The sequence below is a fragment of the Spermophilus citellus genome (assembly GCF_964194105.1).
Source record: "Spermophilus citellus genome assembly, chromosome: 4".
In the NCBI taxonomy this organism is placed as follows: Eukaryota; Metazoa; Chordata; class Mammalia; order Rodentia; family Sciuridae; genus Spermophilus; species Spermophilus citellus.
This window is the reverse complement of record NC_138185.1, coordinates 185007672-185032600: the sequence shown is the minus strand read 5'-3', so window position 1 is coordinate 185032600 and position 24929 is coordinate 185007672. Positions and strand designations below refer to the sequence as shown.

Genomic DNA, 24929 nt, shown 5'->3' with positions numbered 1-24929 from the left:
CTTGCTTGTAACATGAGAGACATTTATAAAGCTATACAAACGAACTTCAATTTGATAACAAGCAACCTGTTCTTTTAAATTATATATACACTCTCCCACATGGAAATTATAACAGACCAAAAAAAGACTGTTCTATTATATGAGTCAATAATCAATTCATTTAACAATTGTTTTTGAGCATCTAACAATGTTCAGGATACAAGCTATAGGTATCATTAAGCTTGAAGTGACTGGATGGAAGAATAGAGAAGCAAAAATTGCTATTAACATCCTAGAGAAACACCTGACATAGCTGTATTTCTACAGCATAACTCTTTCTAGCTGAATTCACAACATATTAATTGTTTTAATAAATGTGCCTTATCACACATTCAAGTACATTATAAAAATGTTAGGTGGACAGAGGGCAAGTTGTCCTAATAGGATTAGTGCTTGCAGTTTTTGTTAACGGCTATTTTTTGTTATGTTATAAAATTAGTATTTATGTATAAGAGTTTTATGTCATGATTTATTTCAATTAACAACAGCATAAGAACATCTGTTGCCTGTTCTTTCTATCATATACTGAGCTGTTATGATTCTGAGCTAGGAATGCGGTACATACATACTCTTTCTATAAGGATAGTATCTCTTGGACATATTTGCTAATAAATACCAATCTGCTGGCATATTTATTTGGATTAAGAGTTTATATTTTGATGATTTGGGAAATTTTTTTTTTGCCATGAAGTAGTTGATTTTTTAGAAATTATTTCTTAATATTTATTTTTTTAGTTGTAACTAGACACAATATCTTTATTTTATTTATTTACTTTTATGTGGTGCTGAGGATCAAACCCAGGGCCTCGCACGTGCTAAGGCGAGCGCTCTACCGCTGAACCACAAATCAGCCCAATTTTTTTTTACATGATAAATTTAAAAGATTTATTTAGGCAAACATGGTAATGTGAGCCTTAGTCTCAGCTACTCGGAATAGTAAAGCAGGAGGACTCCTTGAGTTTATAAGTTCCAATACCACCCTGAGCAACATAGTAAGATCTTGCTTCTCAGAAAAAATAAAACAGGGGCGTGGTAGCACACACCTGTAATCCCAGCAGCTCGGGAGGCTGAGACAGGAAGATTGAGAGTTCAAAGCCAGCTTCAGCAACTTATCGAGGCACTAAGCAACTCAGTGAGACCCTGTCTCTAAATAAAATACAAAGTAGGGCTGGGGATGTGGCTCAGTTGAGTGACCCTCAGTTCAATTCCTGGTACAAAAAAAAAAAAAAAAAAAAAAACACAATGGACAGGGTGGCATAAGTCTATAATCCCGGCACCTCTGGAGGCTAAGATAGGAGGAACAAAACTTTGAAGCCAGCCTGGGCAAGTCAGCAAGACCCTTCAACAACAACAAAAAAGAAGTTGGGAGGAGGGCAGGGAATAATATAGCTTAAATAAATAAATAAACAGGAGCTGGGGATGAAGCTCAGTGATGGAACACTTGCCTACTATGCCCAAGGACCTGAGTTCAATCCCCAGCACCACAAAACAAAAAAACAAACAGAGAGGAAAAAACATACAATAAAACAAAATGACAGATTTAACTAATGCAAACAATTTTCAAAAGCCATTCATTTAGAGGAGTGAAAGGAGGAGAGGGGGCATGAGGGTAGCAATGACAATAGAATGAATCAGACATTATCACTCTATGTGCATATGTGATTACATGACCTGTGTACACTGTATCATGTGCGTGCAGAAGAGTGAGAATTTATACTATTTACGTATGATGTGTCAAACTGCATTCTACTATCATGTATAACTAATTAGAACAAATAAAAAACTTTTTTTTAAAAAAAATCATTCTTCCAATTAAGTTCTAACTAGAGAACACTTTGGTTTCCTAAGGGCTTTTTAAATTTTTATTTTAAATTCTCTAGAATCTGTGATTTAGGACAAAAGATTAAAAAAAAAAACAAGCTTATTTTAAAATCAGACTACAAAGATATTCTGGTACCATTTAAGAAATAATCATCCTTCCACTAAATGATCAAAGCAACCTCCATTATAATACACTTAATTCCTGTTTATAACTGACTTTTGGGGTATAGTATTCTTCTATTGATTAACACTCTTCAACTAGTTACAACAGAAATTTCATTATTAAAAGTTTACACTAACTCTCCATACTTTTCTTTAATAATCTCACCTATTTATTCTTCCAGATTAACTTTAGAATCTGTCAAGTTCTAAAACAAATTCTATAACTTTTTTTTAGGACTGCATAACCTATAAGTTATATTCTAGAAAAATTTATATCTTGAGATTATTTAGTATTCTCATCCAAGAACAATTTCCCCCTTTATCCCACCAAGTCTATTTTTCTCAGTCAAATTGATTTTAAAAATAAACAAATGGATCCTCAAGGATCTCTGAGTTGCTGAAAAGTAGATTCAATCTTTGTCCAGTTATTAACACTAGCTCCTAGGATGCTTACTTACCAGACCTCTTTAAAATTCAATGTAGCCTATCTTCTAAGACTAAGTGGAGAATCCTCAGAGGGAATAACTGGGTTTTTATAAAACTGATATCACTATTCGCTGTTTTCACACTTTTACTGCTCTGTTGTCTGCCTTTTATTCCCTGAACAGACATCATGCACAGGCCAACATAGATAGACAATAGTTAATATTAGTGTATATCAACAATCCTTCAAACTGATTCAGAGTTGTTTACCCTTCAAAAAAAAAAAATTTTTTTTTTTTTAAAGAGAGAGTAAGAGAGGAGAGAGAAAGAGAGAGAATTTTTAATATTTATTTATTTATTTTTTTTAGTTCTCGGCGGACACAACATCTTTGTTGGTATGTGGTGCTGAGGATCGAACCCGGGCCGCACGCATGCCAGACGAGCGTGCTACCGCTTGAGCCACATCCCCAGCCCCTTCAAAAAATTTTTAATCCAAAATGGTAAAACTTGAGATTGTAACCTACTCCCCTTTAATATTGTTAAGTAATTCCAAAAAATGAACTATCATTTTTCATATATCTGTAAGATATTAGGCACTATGCTAAAACATGTAACATTTAATTTTTACTCTCAAACCTGAAGAGAATTAAGTATAATTATCCTCATCTTAGAGATGAAGCAACCAAGACAGAAGTTAGTTTTGCCCATGGTCACCTGTCTAGGAAGTGGCAATGCTAACATTTGGATATAGTTTGACCTCATTCCAGAGTCCAAGCTCTTCACTGATATACTGTCTTTCTAGCCATTATTAAATGTATCTGCTAATTATTACCTGGGAGAATTTTGCATCAAATATGCTAAAGCTAAAATTATGTTTAGATAATCTCCAAATATTTAAAAGGATGATAGAAAATAATCACCTAATAAAAGAATTCTGTATACCACAGCAAATTTAATAATTTTCTGCTGGCATTATCACAAAGCAATTCTACTCCAAATAGATCTGAGGATTCTTTCACCAGTCCTCTAAAAAACTTCAGACCAAACTGTCTTGTTTAAAATTAAACTTGCTCATTTCTTAAGATGATTCAAAAAAAGTGGCCCACTAACACCTACACTTCTATAGCTGTAGCTATTGAGGGAAGAATTAAAAATCACGTTCTTAAATATTCACAGTAAATTATTTTCCTGCCAGCCACTTCTTTCTTATTTAAAGAAGACTGCTTGAATCTTCATCTCAGCTCATAATACTCGTACCTGAGAGACCTGAATCTTACAAAACTGTAAATATCCTAAATTTAAACTGATTAAAATTAAATTCTCAATCACTCAATGAAAAAGCTGGTATTTATCCCCTCACTCCCTCTTCTTCAACCTTCACAACTAACTGGTCATCAATCCCTAAACAATCACCCAACTACTGAATCTATTTCCAGTACTACTATCTGACTGAAGTTTCTATTGCAGTAAACACTTAAGAGGCCTGTTTTCATTCTCGCCATATATGTCAATCCTTCTTTCTGTCAGGCTGGCAAGGTAACCTTTATAAATCAGAAATCTAACTATGTCAAATTTCCTCATAGGTCTTTAATAATCCTTTTTTTTTGGGGGGGGGGGACGAGTACCAGAGATTGAACTCAGGGGCACTTAACCACTGAGCCACATCCCCAGCCCTACTTTTTGTATTTTATTTAGAGTCAGGGTCTAACTGAGTTGCTTAGTGCCTCACTTTTGCTGTGGCTGGCTTTGAACTCACAACCCTCCTGTCTCAGCCTCCTGAGCTGCTGGGATTATAGGTGTGCGCCACTGCACTCAGGTTTTAATAATCCTTCTAACTATAGATAAAGTACACACATCACCCTGCCCTTAAAGGATGCCATAGGTCATAAAAAAGTTCCTGTCAATCTTCTCAACATTATTCAATGTACTTTCTAAACATGTCCTATACTCCATTAATACAAAAATACTTAAAAATTGCTAACAAAACATTAACTCAACGATTCAGTAAATATCTGAGGACCAAAACATAAAGCTCTATTCTATACCTCCTAGTCTCTATACAAATAGAGCAGTACACAAGCCAACTCCCATGGTACTTATTTCAAAGGGGAGACAGACAATAAAAAAATAATAATAATAAAGCACAGCAAGATTTCAGATAGTATAAGCTCTGTGAAAACAATAAAATATGACTGATATAAAAGGTATCCTAGGTTGCCTAGCAGGTATAAGGCCCTGTTTGATCCCCATCATCACTAGTATTGCTGTATGTATATACGTGACTCTATGACCAATGTGATTCTGCAACCTGTACACTCAGAAAAATGAGAAATTATACCCCATTTGATTCAAATGTATGATATGTCAAGATCATTGTACTGTCATGTGTAACTAATAAATAAATAAATAAATAAAATGAACTTACAACCTATATTTTAATACAAAAAAACCCCCAAAATTTAAAATAACAAAAAAAAAATTTTAAAGTGTCATATCTGAATTTATGAACCAACCATCCATTCAGAAAATCTGGGTATAGAAAGTTTCAAGTAGATTGAAATTAAGGGCAAAATCCTTAAAATAGAGATGTACTTAAAGTGTTTCAGAAACAGAAAGGTGGCTAACACAGTTATGTGTAATGGGATAAGGTTAAACAAGGATGAATGAGGTGGAGGAGCTGGCTGAGGATTGTAAAGATTTTATAATCCTAAGAGTTAAGGAGGTAAGTTTTATTTATGGCTAATAAGAAACTATAGGGGTTGGGGTTGGGGTTCAGCGGTAGAGTGCTCACCTAGCACATGCGAGGCACTGGGTTTGATCCTCAGCACCACATAAAAATAAATAAAGGTATTGTGTCTGACTACAACTAAAAAAATACATACTAAAAAAAAAAAAAAAGCAGCAGCAGCTATGGAGGGGGCTGGAGTTGTAGCTCAGTAGTAGAGTACTCGCCTAACATGTGTCAGGCACTCGGTTTGATCCTCAGCACCACATAAAAATAAATAACGCAAAAGGTATTGTGTCCATCTACAACTAGAAATATTAAAAAAAAAAAAAAAGAAGCAGCAACAGCAGCTATGGAGGGTTCAAAGAGGACAATGATATAATATTAATTATAATTTAAAATATGACTTATAAACACATTATAAAGTTTCATGAAAGATAAAAAGATTCATTAAAAGGCTACCATGGTAGGGCTGAGGTTATGGCTCAGCGGTAGAGCGCTCACCTAGCACGTGCGAGGCCCTGGGTTCGATCCTTAGCACCACATAAAAAAATAAAATAAAATAAAGATATTGTATCCAACTACAACTGAAAAATAAAAATATTTTTTAAAAAAGGCTACCATGGTAGTAAAGTTATAATCTACAGTAGCTTAGACCACAGTATTAACAAAAAGTGGTCAGAAATGTCAAGTTACAGATACACTATAAAGGTAGCCACCAGGAAATCCTGCTAGATCAATTCATATCAATGTATTTGCACATACCATTCCCTACCCATTCTTCCAAATCTGTCTGCCTAGAAAATTAATAAGTAGACTTTAAACCATGAATTAAATCTCACCTTTGCAATAAAACCTTTTCCAATTTGCCCAGACCAATTACTTATTAAATGATTTATGTTCCATAGAACTCCATGTCTTACCCATCACAAACTCCTCTGTACTATTACATATTTCTTCACTGGCCTCCAAGGGTAAAATAAGTAAGACCTGCAGTAATCCAAGTCTCATTTGTCTTGTGTAACGCCTACAGTGACCATCTCACTCTGATCCTCCAAACAGGCCTCCAGAAACTTAAATAAGTACTTGTTATATTTATCAGAATTTGTCTAGTGAGTAAATAGTCAGAGAGGTACTAAAAATGTATTAAGAATCTAAGGACCCAATTCTCTGGATTTTTTAAAACACCTTCTCTTAAAATAGGTCATCAAAAGGAAAAATGATTATCCAAAGTACAGGTATGAAGACACGAATTAGTGTGAATATACTGTGTATACAACCAGAGATACAATGAAAAATTGTGTTCTATATGTGTATTATTATGCATTTCTGCTGTCATATATAAATTAAAAATAAATTTAAAAAAAAGGAAAGATAACTTTCCCACTTCTAATCAAATTTTTACTCTTACTATACGTTTTTAATGTTACAATAAATCTCTAATACTTCTGGAAAGGGGAGTTAGAACCATATAATTTATTTAACAAATACAAATAGTATGAATCACTACCTTATTGAAGGCAGCATAGTTTGCTGAAATGTTTGTGCAAACACTGGCAATAATCTTTTCAAGTATATTGGTGCCATTTCTGGATCTCCTTTGGGCTCATTACATTCTTCTTCATCTTTGTTAGTATCTTTCTTTTTCTTCTCATCTCCTTTATTAACTGGACACATCCAATCACCTGCAGACAAAATATTGTTCAAAGAAATATTTTGGGGGAAACTTTCCTTTTAAGAAAAAAATATCTTAAGATGTATCCACTTTAAACTATAATCACCTAGGTACAGGGTTATATATCTGTGTTAAGGTATTTGCCTGGCAATAATGAGGACTGGATTCAATCCTTACCATGGGGGGAGGGGACTACAATCATGTCTAACAATAAATAAACTGAAACTAGAACACTTATCTATTAACAGTGTTTTTATATTAATAGCTTTTTGATACAAGGGCTTGAACCCAGGAGCACTTTACACTGAACTATAATCCCAGTCCCTTTTTTTTCTTTTCTTTTCTTTTGAGACAAACTCTCACTAAGTTGCTCAACCTGGCCTTAGACTTGTGATTCTCCTGCATTAACCTCCTGAGTCACTGGAATTACAGGAATGTGCCATTGCTCCTGACTAAAAATATTAATAAAGATATTAATATCTTCAATAAGCTAAATAAAAAATTAAGAAAATAATTATGTATACACAATTTGATTCCAAAAACTATTTCACAGAATCTCTACATTCATCAACTCTACAAAAACTGCAAAATCTGACCAAATTACTTCATCTACACAATATCCAATAATTCTTTTTATTTATTTATTTATTTATTTATTTATTTATTTTTTATTGGTTGTTCACAACATTACAAAGCTCTTGACATATCATATTTCATACATTAGATTGAAGTGGGTTATGAACTCCCAATTTTACCCCAAATGCAGATTGCAGAATTCCAATAATTCTTTATATGACATTCCCAAATCCCTTGAACTTTTTAGGTTTTGGTCATTCTGGAATCATGCAGTCACAGTTTCAAGAACACAGAACAGTAAACTGTTAAGCAACTGTAAGAATACATATATATAATAAGAGTTCAAAAGTGTCTATAAAAAGCTACTTCCATATGAAGTGAATCTGAAAAGTAATACCAGATGGCCTAAAAGCAAAGAATTTACTACTCACCTGGAGACTGAAGAATAGCTACTACTTCACTATGGCCCCTTTCTCGAGCTTTATCTAATGGAGTTTTCCCATCTTCATCTCTCAGATCTGGATTTGCACCATGCCGTAACAGAGTCTTGAGAAGAAAAGCATTTAATTTGAATATAACAATACCTGATTTCTTTGACATCCAACTCTGCAATCTAAAGATTTTCCAGAATTACTTAATCATGCAGGTACTAATTCAAATCTATGCCTTTGCACTTATCACCCTAAAACCAGCTATTCATATCTTGAAAAACTTCAAATTAGGTTATGTTCCAATTTGCCAAATAATCATCTAGAACCATACTTTACCTCTATTCCCACCACATCACACTAAACCTGTCATCATAACCTCATGATGAAGGACTTACTTAAAATCACAATGGCTCAATAAACACTTTTTCATTTAACTGGCTGACTTTAAAAATATCTACAATAGGGGATGGTAATGTAGCACAGTGATAGCATGCCTGCATAGCACGCCTGAGGCCCTGGGTTGGATCCCTAGCACCATAAAGACACTTTAAAAAATCCCGGTGCACTTTGAGATACATAAGCCATGTTGTGCTACAATAATAAATCATCATTGAAAAAATTAAAACACCTGAAATAGGTCAGTATAGCTCAGTGATAGAACCTCTCTAGGATTGTTCAATCCCCAGTACAGCAAAAGAAAGTAAATTAATAAATAAAAATTTAACTGTACTGTAAAGGTAATAATAATGGCAGCTATCCATCTTCTGAGCACCTAAGATGTGCTGACTATCACAATAAATGCTTTACATGTATAGTTTCTAATTCTCACAATAATCTCCCAAGGAGTATAGACCCATTTCACAGAGAAATCTTCAGGTCAAAACTTAAGAAACTTGCCCAAGGTTACACAGTTTTTTCTATGTGTGATCTGACCTTGAATCCAGGAGTGCCTGACTTTCAGAGTGGAATAACCTTGCATTATGCCAAATTAATTCAAAAGAGGCAGATTCTAGAGGCCTAGATTATAAATTTGATTTGACCCTTTTCATTTGACCTCTTGGAATCTCAATTTCTCTAATTGTAAAAACAAACCTCTGAAGTAGGAGTCAAAAATGATGATTCTTCTAAAAACACAGTATCTGCTTTACTGACAAAAAGAAACAACAGAAATATATTTACACTTATTTGTTGGCAAGAGTAAGAAATTAGAAACAACCACATGTTCACCATTAGGTGACTGGTTGAATAAACTTACAGTATATATATAAAGGATAAGTATGCATATATAAAAAGTTCTCTATATCCTAATAGGGAACAGTCTACAATATATATTACTAAATGAAAGACTAGGTTGGTATGTTTCATTTTCCATAAAAAGTAAATAAGCATATTTGTGTTTTTACTTGAATCTGTATTGAGACAGAAAAGCAAAAAAAAATTGATAAAAAACATTCACTGCCAGGCGCAGTGATGCACACCTATAGATCCCAGTGACTTGGGGGGCGGAGGCAGGAAGAATACAAGTTCAAGGAGAGCCTCTGCAAGTTTGAGGAGAGCCTCAGCAACTTAGCGTGACAGTCTCAAAATGAAAAAAAAAAAGCTGGAGATGTAGCTCAGTGGTAAAGTGCTCCTGACTTCAATCCCCAGCAATGCAAAACAAAAATAAAACCAAAAATTTATAGTGGAAAAGAAGGAATGGAATGGATGGAGATAGCATGGAAGCATAACTTATCAGAATAAAAGTTTCCATATCACTCTAATTTCTGGACCCTGCAATTGTTACAGATTAATAGTTTAAAAACCTGGCTTTTACCTTTGCTACTTGAGGTCTTCCAAAACATGCAGCATAATGTAAGGATGATGACCTTTGACCCCTATTAACATCAGCACCTCTCTCACAAAGAAATTCTACCTGTAAAATGATAAAGAACCATAAAGTTGCTATATTAATTCCTCTATCCTTGATTTAAAATCCTAGCTCTGCAGGGCATGATGGCACATGCCTATAGTTCCAGCAACTAGTGAGGCTAAGGATGGAGGATGGCAAGTTCAAGGCCAGCCTCAGCAATTTAGTAAGACCTTGTCTCAAAATAAAACATAAAAAGCACTGGGGATATAACTCTGTGGTACAGTGCCCCTGGGTTCAATCTCCAATTCCAATAAATAAGTAAATAAGATACTAGCTCTTATTTATTAGCTTACCATTTCCTGAGTTCCAAAAGCAGAGGCCCAATTCAATAGAGTCTGACCCACGTCGTCCATAAAATTTACTTCAAAGGCTAAAAGTTTGAAGGAAAAAGAATTATTTTCAAAGCCAATACAATTCTGAACTTTTCTAAAGTTTGAATCATTTAAAGACTATTATTAATAATTCACCAAGTACTGAGCAAAAAGAAAGTGTTTTAAATATTAAAATCAACTGTAAAGTAGTATATATAATCAACATGCCTAAGGTCAGCTACGAAAAAGTATTCTCAAATTTTTAAACCATTGAGGATTCATAAGACTTTATACCTTAAAAATAAACATGACAAGGAAAAACTAAAGTATAATACAGTTCAACAGGGTACCACTTGCATCATAACATAACTATATAAAAGAAGCCAATCCACACCTATAATCCAAAATACAAATTTGATGTCCCAGAAGCAACTTTTATAAATTTATAATACTTATTCATCACCTGACGTATATAGTAGGCTAAAAAAATTATTATATAATTACTATAATTTACTCATGTTAATTTCCATCAATCTTAACAAAACAGCCTTAAATTTAATCTGTAATTCACATTAGAATTGGCAAAATCTCTTTCAGGTGATAAAAAAAATAAAAGTAAATTTCAAATTCTGTAGAAGTTTCACTCATTCAGCAAGCATTCATCCAGGTCCTACCATGCATCAAAGTTGATAATCATTCCATTGTATATAGGAGAATATGCAAGGGGTTGGTCATAGCAAGGCACAATTGCTAAGAATGTTGTCCAAAACAAGAAATAAAAAATTGACTATAGTTCCTTATCTCACAGTTTTTATATTTAAAACAAATTATTTTCTGACCTCCTGTGTCAATTGCATCTATAAGTGCATCCGTATCTTTACTTCGAATACAGTCTATAAGCTGCCGATGTGAGCGCTCCCCAGAACTATCCAATCTACGGAGTCCTGGAATTCTGCCTGTAGACCCAGCACTAGATTTAGGTAAAGCCTTTCTTCCTTCAAATAACAGCACCAAGAGAAGGTCAACCAAACGCATGGTATCAAGTACACATCTTTCATCACCCTGTAATGCACTTTCAATTGAATCTGGAAGCTCTGATCTCAGGAGATCCTAGGAAGAAAATAATGGAAAAAAGTTTAAAACATCTGCATTATACAAAAATACTTTTTCTAAAAGATTAAAGAGCAAAGACTCAAAAACACTCTTACATGTGTTACTACCGGAGAGCCTCTGCAAAGTGTGGAGAGCAGACTTACAATTGTTGACACCTGATTACTCAATTTGGAATCTGCAGTTGTGGAAGGGGCACCAGTGGTGCTGCGACCTGGTTTACATGCTGATGATGGTCCCGATACAGTACCACCAGCAGCAGCCATTCTTGATAACAGTTCCTCAGTTAATCCATGCTTGGCTAATGGAGCTGGGTCAACACCCCGACGGGTAAATCGGTCAGCTAGTGATGCAAAACATCGTAAGGCTCCATCTGAAACCTAGCAATGTAAAGAATAGGCATGTGGATAAAATTCACCTAAAAGGGGCTAGTACTAGGCTGGGACTGTAGCTCAGTGGCAGAGTATTTGCCTAGCACTGGGTTTGATCCTTAGCACCACATGAAAATAAACAAAATAAAGGCATTCTGTCCATCTACAACTAGAAAAAAAAAAAAGAAATCCTTTAAAAAGGGGAAGAGGGCTAATACTGATCATTTCAATCCTGACACTATAAAAAAGGGAGCTATAGCAAAGTGATAAAGTGTATAATCTATCTAGATTTGGACCGTGGCTCCATATTTGGCTGTGTATGATCTGAAGAAGTTATCTAACTGCCTAAGGATTCAGTTCCCTCAAACTGTAAAACAGATTTAATAATGGTACTTACATCACATTGTGGCTGCTTAAATGAGAGAACACATAAGAATGTAGACAGATGGTAACAATATTTTTGAGCTTTTACTATGTACAATTTTGCCAAGAAATTCTATGACTTATCAACTGAAATAATTTCTAACTAGTAAAAAGGCATGAAAAATCAAGTCTTATTTTCTAAAACTATGCTAATTAAATGAAGGCTTATAAATAACATCATAAATAGTGATATTTTACTTTACTGTAAACTACCTTATTTTCAGTCAACAAAACTCCCTAAGTCAACAAAATAATACTGAGTACAAGTGCAACTGTAAAGATGTTTATATATTTCCATAACATTTAAATTTTAAGAATAAACATATCACTTTCTTTAAAATATTTATTTTTAGTTGGGCCTTTATTGTTATTTATATGTAATAGTGCTGAGAATTGAACCCAGTGCCTCACGCATGCTAGGCAAGCACTCTACCTACCACTGAGCTACAACTCCAACCCCCTAAACACATCACTTTTATAATAAAGAACACTTTATTGCCAAAAAATTACCACACATATAAAATGAAAGAAGAGATTATCCCAAGTAAAAATTTCAAATTACAGTGTATCATAGTTATAAATAGGAAACATAAAAATCACTTTTGAAAACTGAGAGTATACAATAGTAATTTATTTACCTGATGATCTTCATGTTTTAATAAGCTAGACAGAGATTCTACACAAATTTCTAATGAAGAATCTTGAGGTTCCATTTTGCCACAGAGTCTTGATACCACAGCCATGGCAGAGTGCAAAGTGTCTTTATGAACCAGGTGTCCACTGTCACGAATGAAGGTAAGCACACAATTCAAACCTCCAGCCTCAAAGACTGCTCCTGACTCACGAGTGCATATCAGTTCCAGCACCTAAAAATGGTGAAACAAAATTAACAGAAACTGGGTACAGTGGAACAAGCCTATAATCCCAGCAACTCCAAGGCTAAGGCAGGATGATCACAAATTTAAGGCCAGCCTCAGAAACTTAGCAAGATGCTGTCTCAAAATTTTTTTTAAAGGGCTGGGGGTATAACTCAGTGGTAGAGGATGCCTAAGTTAAAGCCCTATACCACACCAAAAAATAAAAAAATAATATACAAGCCTAATTTTAATTTGATAGAATCAAAGAAAACATAAATGTACTCTCCAAAATATATTAGTAGCAACATTAAAAAAGGTAAAATGACAAAACAATTATTTCAATAATAATTTTAATTTAACCCAATATAAACATGGCATCATGATTGGAACATATCATCAACTTAAAAACTTACTGATATATTTAACGTTTTTATGTGCTATCTTCAAAAATCATGTGTACACTTTATACCTACAACACAATGGCAATTTGGAGAAGCCACATTTAAAATGCTCAAGCCATATTAAAGTTAGTCATATATGAGATTTCAATGATAAAACTTACATATGGCAAACTAATGAATTATATGTAATTTAGCAAACGGGTACAAGCTCTTATACATTAAAAAAATGTTGGGTAGCCAGGCACAGTGGCGCATGCCTGTAATCCCAGCATCTCAGGAGGCTGAGGCAGAAGGATTGTAAGTTCAAAGCCAGCCTCAGCAATTCCACAAGGACCTAAGCAACTTAGCAAGACTCTGTCTCAAAAAAATAAATAAATAAATAAAAACGACTGGGAATGTGGCTCAGTGATTAAGCACTCCTGGGTTCAATTCCTGGTACCAAAAAAAAAAAAAAAAAAAAAAAGTTGGATAAATGCTAGCAATTACTATTGCTCATCATCCTCACACTTAGTTTACTAATATCAAAACATCAAAACTCCACTTTCAAATGGCACAGCAATACAAGCTTGTAATTCCAGCCACTCAGAAGGAGCAGAAGTTCGAGGCCAGTCTCAGCAATTTAGCAAGGCCCAAAGCAACTTAGTGAGACCCTATATATATTAAAAAAAGGGGGGGGGGCTGGGAATATGGCTCAGTGGTAAACACCTCTGGATTCAACCTCTAATACCAAAAAGTAAAATAAAACTCTACTTCTATTTTCTAAAATATGCTGTTTAAGGTGTTCAGGTACAACTAACAAGGTCCATCAATCTTAAAGGCATAACAGAAACTTAAGACTTTATCCAGTAGACAAGAAAAGTTTAAAGCTGAAAGATAATATAATCAAATTTCCAGCTAGTAACTGTAGAGAATGGGGTATGGAAAAGTTATTGGTAAATGCAAACATTCAAATATTTAATAGAAAATAACAGGAGAAACAGAGTAGAAAATAAACTAAAAAAGGATCCGATCATTAATTATCTGTGTGGTGAGAAGGAAAGGAAGTAAAAAGATCAAGTTTCTTGTCTTGAATGTCAGGGTGGAATTTAATGCCAATTAACAAAATAGGAGTTTACCTGCAGTGAAAGACAATGAGCTAAGACATCCAATAAGAGATGTCCAGTAAGGCCTTGAATAAGAAGCTTAGAATTCAACAGTGGTCAAGGACAGAGATAAAAATGTGAGTATATAGAATAAATGGTATTAAAGTGACTGATAAGACTGCCATATATAGGCAGATATATGTAGTTCTAAGAAGTAAAAACGGGACTTTAGAAAATACTATCATTTAAGAATGAGTTAAATAAGAACCTGCAAAAAAAAAAAAAAGAGAGAGAAGGAAAAAAATAAAGCGGTGTGTGACAAAATCTAAAGGATAAAGTTTCAAAAAGAATGAAATGATGACTTATGTCAAACAATATCAAGATCCAAGATCCAGTAAGTTAAGGGCTGCAAAAAGTCCACAAAGTTTGATAACAGAGATACTACTGATGATCATTCTCCCATAGTTTCAGGGGAGTTAAACAAGCACAAACTTAATTTTTGTGGACTGAATAGTGACTAAGTGTAAACCTCTTACTACTCTTCTTCCTAAGAGCATGACTATGAATAGGAAGAGGACAGCTGAAGTAGAATCCACAGCCAAAGAAGGAGCTCCTGCTTTTTTTTTTTTAAGTAGCAGATTATCAATAATGGAACAGCCTCACATTATATGCCTTCCAATGTGATGCAATAAAAACTATGCAAAACACCAACACAGCAAGGTGCAAATAAATTTTTCAAATTGAAATTAACCATGAATAAGCAATCAAACAAATCTAGAATGTGGGAACATTACATAAGACAAATGGCCTGGACTCTGTAAAAAGGTGTGATGGGAAAAAGAGGAGAGCTGTTTGTTCTCCATTAAATGAGAATAAAAAGAGTAATGATAAAGTACAATGTGTAAATTTCTGGCTATTTTTAAACCATAAAAGACATAGTGGGGACCACTGGGCTTAATAAATTGGAAATTATTTTTTACTGAAATACTGTTATTTATCAAAGATAGAATTATGTCATTATTCTGCAACTTATTTTCAAAGGATCAGTGAAAAATAAGAGAGGAAGGTAGGGGAGGGAATGAGAAGAGGACAAGGAATCTTCAAGTTAAACAAGAGAAAAAAGAGAAAAAGAGAAAAAAAGTTAACAAAAGAGAGAGGGAGAGAGAGGGAGAGAGAGAGAGAATTTTAATATTTATTTTTTAGTATTTGGCGGACACAACATCTTTGTATGTGGTGCTGAGGATCGAACCCAGGCCTCACGCATGCTACTGCTTGAGCCACATCCCCAGCCCCAAATAAGATGTTAATCGTAACACTGTTTTTAACCGTAGGCTTAAAAATATTAGAAATCACCTGCTTGCCGTTTGGTCCTGGGTTTGATCACCAGAACCCCTTCAAAAAATTATATAAATATATATGGCTATATACATATGTGTAATTATTATTTTAATAAATATAAAACAAAAATAACCGCCCCCCAGAAAAGAGAGAGAGAGACGGCTCAAGACTTCATTATATCCATCTGCTAGGAATAAAGAAACAACTAAAAAAAAGTTTGAAAATATAGTTCAGTGAATAAGCAATGAAGTAAAATTTCAGATCTGGAAAAAACATGAAGTGAAGTGATGAATCCAAGGGAGGGCCAGACATGTTAGCACATGCCTGTAATCCCAGCAGCTCAGGAGGCTAACACAGGAGATGGAGTTTAAAGCCAGTCTCAGCAAAAGCAAGGCATTAAGCAATTCAATGAGACCCTGTCTCTAAATAAAATACAAATTAGGACTGGGGATGTGGCTCAGCTGCTGAGTGCCCCTTCAATTCCTGGTACAAAAAAAAAAAAAAAAAAAGAGAGAGAATAAAGGAAGAAAGCCTTAAGAAGGAATAGATCCCTCCTTCCTTTGAAGTTGTAGACAAAAGAGACACAAATCTATAGGCACAGAGACAGAAAATTCTGAAACATGGTCTAGAAGCTCCAGGTCCCTAGGATCCTTTCAAGGAATCTTCAAGTTAAACATGTCATAGTAATTCTACAGCACTTTGTCTCTTTCGCTCTCATTCTCACATGAGTGCATGGTTGAATTCTCTAGAAGCTACATAAGGTATGATATTGCACCAGATTGACTACAGAAGCAAATATAAAGATCTAGCTGACTTCCATTTAGCTATAGGTTTTTAAAGATATTTCCAAAATTGCCCAGCAATGATAGTCTCTTACTTATTTTCATTTTCTTTTGGAAATAGTTAATTTTCATTAAAAATTATGGATGCTAGAATAGAAGTTCACTGGATTAGACAGGGGAATGAAGGGAAGGGAAGAGAGATGGAATAGGAACGACAGTAGAAGGAATTGGACATGACTTTCCTATGTTCATATATGAATACATGACCAGTGTAACTCCACGTCACATACAATCACAAGAAGTTATACTCCATGTACGTATGTCAAAATACATTCTACTGTCATATAAAGAAAGGAAAAAATTTTAAAATATATATGTTAACATGTAAAGAGCTTGTTATTTTAATAGAAATCAATACTTAAAATTTCTCAAGTTTTTTTTTGTTGTTGTTGTTGTTGTTACTGGAATTGAACCCAGGGGCATTAAAACCTTTGTATTTTAATTTTTAGACAGTGTATAAGTTGCTTAGGGCCTCACTAAATTGCTGGGCTGGCTTTGAACTTCTTCCTGCCTCAGCCTTCTGAGTTGCTGGGATTAAAGGCATGCAATACCACACCCAGCTCTATTTAATATCTTTCTCTTTTGTGTGTGTGTGTGTGTGTGTGTGTGTGTGTGTGTCCTGCTGGGGACTGAACATGCGAGGCACTCTACCAACTGAGCTATATCCCCAGCCTGGATCTTAATATCTAACATGCTAAATATAGATATAATTACTATAAACAAAGGTTCCTGGGGAGCCTCAATCACTTAAGTCTTGTAAAGGGAATCTGAGACAAAAAAAAAAAAAAAAAATCTTTGAAAACTGCTAACCTAGAGCATCAAGAATCATTTTTAAAAAAGTGTGAAGCCAGGAATCATAAAAAAAAAGAATCATGGCAAGTTACACACTGTAGTCCCAGCACTCAAGAGGCAGGACCTAAGACCAGCTTAGGCAATATAGTGAGACCTTACATGAATAGCAAAATAAAACAAAAATCAAAACAAAACAAAAATCAAAATGTGTTTACCAAGTAGTGCCAATAAATGACTAACCTAGTACTAATGCCTTTGAGAATTCTTAAATTTATAGTTAGTCCCACAAGAAATTAATAGTTTATTCTGAAAAGAGTATAGAGGCCCTGAATAGTTAAATCCACAGGTTCTAGAACCAGACTTCCTGATCTTCAAATCTTGACTCTGCTGCTCACTACATGTATAATCTTTTGAGCAAGTCACTTAAACTCAGTATACTTGAATTTTTTCATCTGTAAAGTAGAAATTATGGCCAGGCACAGTGGTGCATGCTCAGTGGTAAAGCACCCCTGGGTTCAATCCCCAGTACCCGTTCTCCACCCCCTGCCAAAAAAAAAAAAATGATATTATGGCACTTGGCTCATACAGTTTTGTGAAAACTAAATGAGTTAATACACATAAAAACGCTTAGAATAATGTCTGGAAGTGGTGGCAGTTTTTGGTTATTGTGGCAGTCTGTTACTATTTTCATATAAAATAGCTTTAATTTAGCCAGGCACAATGGTGCACAACTATAATCCCACTGGCTCGGGAGGCTAAGGCAGGAGGATTTCAAAACCAGGCTCACCAACTTAGTGAGTATCTAAGCAACTCAGGGAGACCCTGTCTCTAAATAAAACATTAAAAAGGGGGTGGGGATGTGGCACAGTGGTTAAGTGTGGCTGGGTTCAATACCTAGTTACCAAAAAAAAAAAAAAAAAAAAAAAAAGAACATGAATAACTTATCTCAATGTGTCTGTAATTACCAGAACTGAAGAAAGCTGAAGCAGCACATAAGAACATCTGGGTAGCCAGGTGTGGTGGCTCATGATTATAATCCCAGCAACTCAAGTAGCTGAGCCAGGAGTACCACAAGTTCAAGAACAGCTTCAACAACTTAGTGAGGCCCTAAACAACTCAGTAAGACACAATCTCAAAAATAAAAAGGAATAGGAATATGAAGCTCAGTGGTAAAGAGCCCCTGGTTTCATCCTCAGTACCAAAACAAAAACAAAATAAAAAACAAATCAAAGTTTTCATTCACAGGTAAGATTTCTTTTCCCAGCTGCCATACAGTTGTCATTTCCATTGTTCTCAATCACTCTCAATAAAGTAAGATAAATGATAAGGTTTTATCTTTTTAGGAAAATATACTTTTTACTCTCTAAATGATATTCAAATTGGCCAATAAATAATACTTACCTTCACACACTGTTCAGCTAAGTCTCTGCTAGTCCTGTTGTTAAGTTCAACTACAACCAAACGATTACAAAGTGCTTTTATAGCTCCATCTACCCCAACAATCCTTCGGGTGCATTCTGCAGATACATCCAGATAGTATGTTATGGCACGGGCTGTCACTTCTAACACATTGTCTGGAGCACTTTCATCAAGAAAAATTTTGCAGAGGGCTGGTAAGAAAGTGCGAGGAGGACATCTATAGTAAAAGAAATCATATCACATGTAGGATTACCAAACAAAATATTAACAAAATTATAGATAATAAACTATAACATACATTGTGTTCAATACTACCTGAATGTTTACTAGGTAATGTTTAACATTGTTTTCACTTCCATTACAATCATTGCTGAAAACATCAAGTAGTTTAAAGTAGTAACATTAACTTGAAACCATGTTTAAAACAATTCCTTATTCAATACTCAGCATCAACTGCTCTATAAAACCTTCCCTTAACTCCCCAGTTAAATGGTACTTTCAAGTTTCTAAAGCTTTTATGAGCAAGGAACACACTGTTTCATGTGTTACTTTATTTCCTTACTTAATATAAGAGTTGTTGAAAGCCAGAGACATTGTTCAGTTCATGTTTTATAGGAACAAGTACTGATTTGGGGCCTAAAAGAGGAAAGTAAATCAGAAAACAGCTGTGTGACCTTTCTGAGCCTTTTCCCTCATTTGTATAGCAAATGTTTTATCTAATGAACACCTAATTTATCTGGTTATGAAGATTAAATCAAATCATATACTTAAAAACTTAGCTCCATATTTAACCCCACATTAAACTAACTTTAGCTTCCTTTCCCTACTTTGAACAGTCTAATGCCTATTACAAATCCTTGTGTAACACAGTTTTATCAAAAAACAAAACAAAACAAAAAAAATCTGTGAAGTATCAAAGAGACTCCCTACATTTTATCAAAACATAAACAGTGGGCTGGGGAGGTGGCTCGTAGTAATGTGCTCGCTTGGCATGCGCGGGACGCTGGGTTCGATCCTCAGCACCACATAAAAATAAAGTTTTGTCCACCAAAAACTAAAAAATAAGTATTTAAAAAAAACAACAACCCATAAACAGTGGTAGGGTGCTTGCCTAGCATGCATGAGGCATTGGGTTCGATCCCAGCACCATATAAACAAATAAAATAAAGGCATAAAAAATAAAATAACATTATTACGTGATATCAAATACATTAACTTCTCTGTCTACACTAAAGTGTACTATACATAATACAAAAGGTAATATAGCACAACAATTCAGTGAAATTATTTTCCTCCAATTTTTAGTGTACGCAATTGAGTACCTCTCATACCTTTAGCAGCTTTAAAAAAAAACTGTATGAATGGCAGACTAACTGAATTCTACAATATCTTCTTAGACAATTTTTAACTAAAGGGGTTTGGCAGCAATAATATTATCACAGAAGATTTTGGAAGACTTCTTTCATTCAATGACTAAGCAATCAATGATTAAACAGGTGTTTTTTATTAACCAGCAACAGGGCAACCTACAAAATAGTCACTTGTAATGTTTCTAAATCAGTAATTAAATTCTTTGAGGCCAAATTACAGGAATTCATCCCCTAGTTCTCAGGTAAGAGTAGTACAAGACTCCTTAGCATATTTGAATCTTAAAGCACTATTGTTGTTCTTTATATGTAGTAAATATCTGTGCATAGATAGTAAATGGAACAGATGAGAAGAGATTGTGAAAGTTTTAATATTCAAGAGGCTGAGGCAGGAGGATCACAAGTTTGAGCCACATCCCAGCCCCTTTTATTTTTTATTCTGAAACAGGGACTCACTAAGTTACTCAGGGCCTCACTAAGTTGCTGATGCTGGCTTTAAACTTGTGATCCTCCTGCCTCAGTTTCCTGAGTCACTGGGATTAAAGGCATACTGCTCCTGGCAGAAATGTAAATTCACTCATCTATGAAAACTGCCTCATTTTGATTAAAGCTTAAGTGAATTGTTAACCTATATATGATGTATTTTCAGATTAGATAAGGCAGAGGGAAATGTATTTTAAGAAACCTATGATATAAGCACATTCCAAACATTATAATATTGAAGAGACAATTGTCAACCTGAAGATCCTGGAAGAAGACCAAACCACCATAAAGATCCTGTGATCTGCGATCAAAGAACTGAGTTCACCAGGCCAACATTAACTTCATCCTCACACACCTTCCCATGCTACCCCTCACAAAGCTTCCTTTTAAAAGAACAGCCCAAGACCCCAAAAGCACTTTTCACTCTTGAGATAACTGTATTCTGATCTGACAATGTGACTTCACCTTTTACTTTCTAATAAAACTCTACATCTCTGCTAAAACCTGATGCATCTTAGATTCTTTTCTGCAATGGTTCAAGAGGCAGGAAGGTTCAAGCAGAGGTTTTCTCTGCCTCTAGAGAGACTCCCTCAAACCCCCCTAATGGTGACACTGGAAGCTGAAAGATGTGGGAGGAAAACTTAGAAAAGAACTAGAAAGTGATCCCCCCAATACAAGTTCCAAGTTCATGTCCATGATGCATTTATGAAGGATACATCTTTAAAAAAATAGAAATTAAAAAATTAAAGCCACACTTCACACACAAGATCCAGACTAAATCATGAGTTACAAATGTCTGAGTAGACCCAAACAGCACATTGAAAATTGAAATGACATTGAAACTACCACCCACAAAGGGCAAGAGAAAACTAGCAATCTAAACCTACCTAGGTTGATCACATACTAAAACCAAAACCAATAAACATTCTCCGGAGGATTTGATAAAACAAGTTTCATACTATAATATTCCAAATGTCTAGGATTAAATTCAGAAAAAATATGATCATGTCAAAGAAAAAGATAGTCAACAGATGTAAGCCAAAGACAATTCAGATACAAGAATTATCACATAAGACTTTAAATCAAATATAACTATCGTACATGAGATAAATGTGAGCATTCATGAAACAAATTTTCAACAAGAAATAAAGTATAAAAAATAATCAAACAAAAATTAAAGAAAAAAATGGGGATGGAGAAGTAGTTCAGTGGTAGAACACTAGCCTAGAATGTGGTAAGCCCTAGGTTAGATCCTTAGCTCCACAAAAACAAATGAAATATACAATTTGCAAGAAAAATAAAAAAACATCAACAGTTGGTCTCAAAATCAGAATTAAGACGAACAGATAAGAGTCAGTGAACGTGAAAACAGATCAGTAAAACTTATCCAAACTTAAGAACATAGGGGAGGGCTGGGGATGTGGCTCAAGCGGTAGCGCGCTCGCCTGGCATGCGAGCGGCCCGGGTTCGATCCTCAGCACCACATACAAACAAAGATGTTGTGTCTGCCAAAAACTAAAAAAAAAAAAAAAATAAAAATTCTCTCTCTCTCTCCTCTCTCAAAAAAAAAAAAAAAAAAAAAAAAAAGAACATAGGGGAAAAGATGGAAGGTGACGGACAAAAAGGAAGAGTCTCAGGGAATTGAAGGAAAATATCCAAAGGTCTAACATTTACACCACTGGAATCTCAGAAAGAAAGGAAAAAAAAAAAAACTGGTACACAAAACACATTTGAAAAAGAAACTTCCCAAATTTGGTAAAAGACATATACATACTGATTCAAAAAGCTCATCATTTGTCACAAGATAAATTTAAAAACCATCATTCACAGATCAAACAAAAACTGTAAAAATTGAAAGAAAAAAATCTTAAAAGCAGAATGAGGAAAAATAACACACATAAGGAAAAAAAAAATCCAAATGAATGCTCACTTCTCATTAGAAAACATAAAGGCCAGATCAATATCTTTAAAATGCTGAAGTCAACTGCAACCCCAGAATTCTATACCTACAAAAAAAAATATCTAGCATAAAGGATATATATAGCACAAGAATACATAGCATGGGCTGGGGTTATGGCTCAGCGGTAGAGCGCTCCTCTCACATATGCAAGGCCCTGGGTTCGATCCTCAGCGGCACATAAAAATAAATAAAATACTGTATCTAACTACAAAAAATAAATATTAAGAATACATAGCATGAAAAAACATATAGCACAAGGCAAAATAAAAATATTCTCAGATAAAGGGAATTTGCCAAGAGCAGACAATCCCTAAACAGAATGGTAAAGGGTCTGGGATTGTGGCTCAGTAGTAGCACTCACCTAGCATGTGCAAGGCCCTGGGTTCAATCTTCAGCAACACATAAAAATAAAGAAAGAAAGAAATAAAGATATTGTGTCCAACTACAACTAAAAAAAATTTTTTTAATTAAAAAAAAAAAAAAGAGTGATAAAGAAAACTCTTCCAGATGAAAATGAAATAGTACTGAGGAACTACATGGAACCTCAGGAGTGATGGAAAAACATTAAAAATGAGAAAAACCACTGGGTGTGGTGGCCTACACCTGTAATCCCAGGGACTCCAGAAGCTGAGGTAGGAGGATATAGCTCAATCGTAAAGCACCCTTGGGTTCAAACCCCAACACCGAGGGAGGGAGGAAGGGAAAGGAGAGGAAAGGAGAGGAAAGGAGAGGAAAGGAAAGGAAGGAGAAATACCTCCACTGGATGTGGGAACCCAGGTCAGACTGGGTACATAACTCTTCAAAAGGCTCCAAAGCCAGCACAGTGGTGCACACATGTACCACTCAGGAGGCTGAGGCAGGAGGATTACAAGTTCAAAGCCAGCCTCAGAAAAGGCAAGGCACTAAGCAACTCAGTGAGACCCTGCTCTAAATAAAATACAAAATAGGGCTGGGATTGTGGCTCACTGGTAGAGTGCTAACCTAGTACGTGCAAGGCCCTGGGTTCAATCCTCAACACCACATAAAAATAAAATAAAGATATTATGTCCAACTACAACTTTAAAAAAAAAAAACCACAGAATAAAATACACAATAGGGCTGGGGATGTGGGTCAGTGGTTAAGTGCCCTGAGTTCAACCCCCAAACTCCCCAAAAAGAGGCTCCAGAGGCCCAGCTGCCTTTAAGGGGCTCAGCATCTCCTGACATCAGGGCTTCTACCTGATGTCAGCAACTAGGCAGTGTGTGTATTTTGCTGGGTCTCAAACTCAGGGCCTTGCAACCTCACCCCAGCCTCTAGTAGATAGCTTTTTAACGACCCTGGAGACTTCTCCCAATCTTTGAACCAAATAGAAATAAAGCTTTTGAAGGAAAGGAAAGGGGAAGGAAAGGGAGAGGAGTAGGGGAGATGAAAGAGAGAAGAAATAAATAGGTAAATATGAAGGCAAAAATTTTAATAGTGCATCATGTGATTTTCAATGAGCATAGTTTTAATACATATGACAGCTACAGCATAAACAGAGAAGATAAAGCCTCATGGCATAAGACTTCTTATTTTACTTTTAAGCGGTAAAACTCTAAATTAATTATAATTTGGGGCTGGGGTTGTAGCTCAATGGTGGAATGCTTGCCTTGCATGTTTGAGGCACTAGGTTTGACCCTCAGCACCACATAAAAATAAATAAATAAGAGATTGTCTATCTACAACTAAAAATATATAAAAAATGTTTAAGGAGGGCAAACAAAGGAATAAAAAGAAGAATAGAAAAAAATAATCATTAAAATTAAAAGGGGGAGGGATGTAGCTCTATGGTATAGTATCTCTGGGTTAAAAAAACCTAGTACTGAAAAAAATATTTAAAGAGAAAAAACCTAGGGCTGGGGTTGTGGTTCAGTGGTAGAGTGCTCACCTAGCATTCATGAGGCACTGAGTTCCATCCTCAGCACCACATAAATGTAAAATAAAGATATTGTGTCCACCTAAAACTTAAACATATATATATGTGTGTGTGTGCGTGTGTGTGTGTGTGTGTGTATGTATATATATATATATATATATATATAAAAAGAGAGACAGAAAACCCAACCCAACCCAACAATATGCTATCTTCAAGAAACCAATATATAAAATGATACAGAATGATGAAACCTAAAAGGATGGGAAAAAATGTACCATGCAAACACCATCAAAAGAAAACTGGAGCTAGGTGTGATAGTACATAGCTATAATCCCAACAATTTGGAAGGCTTGAGGCAGGAAGATCACAAGTTTGAGGGCAGCCTCAGCAACTTAAAGAGAGCCCTTGTCTCAAAATAAAATATAAAAGGGCTGAGGTGTAGCTCAATGGCAGAGTACCCCAGGTTTTAAACCCTATAAATTAATTAATTAAAATGAAAATGAAAAAATAAAGAATG

The 24929-nt window shown here is 35.0% G+C and overlaps 2 protein-coding genes across 15 annotated transcripts in view; one reads left to right on the top strand and one right to left on the bottom strand.

Annotated features, from left to right (window-relative positions):
* Positions 1-24929, top strand: part of AP4S1 (adaptor related protein complex 4 subunit sigma 1) — a 263488-nt gene that overhangs the window by 87966 nt on the left and 150593 nt on the right. The window lies entirely within an intron of this gene.
* HECTD1 (HECT domain E3 ubiquitin protein ligase 1) overlaps positions 1-24929 on the bottom strand; it is an 89167-nt gene that overhangs the window by 48398 nt on the left and 15840 nt on the right. For all 14 annotated transcript variants that reach the window (XM_081293425.1, XM_081293437.1, XM_081293431.1 and 11 more), the window contains exons 3-10: positions 18690-18924; positions 12615-12842; positions 11281-11562; positions 10912-11182; positions 10055-10131; positions 9666-9764; positions 7853-7967; positions 6681-6855 (exon numbers count right to left, since the gene is read on the bottom strand). In XM_081293425.1, the coding sequence (XP_081149551.1) occupies positions 6681-6855; positions 7853-7967; positions 9666-9764; positions 10055-10131; positions 10912-11182; positions 11281-11562; positions 12615-12842; positions 18690-18924 (1482 nt within the window). The remainder of the gene's footprint in view (positions 1-6680; positions 6856-7852; positions 7968-9665; positions 9765-10054; positions 10132-10911; positions 11183-11280; positions 11563-12614; positions 12843-18689; positions 18925-24929) is intronic.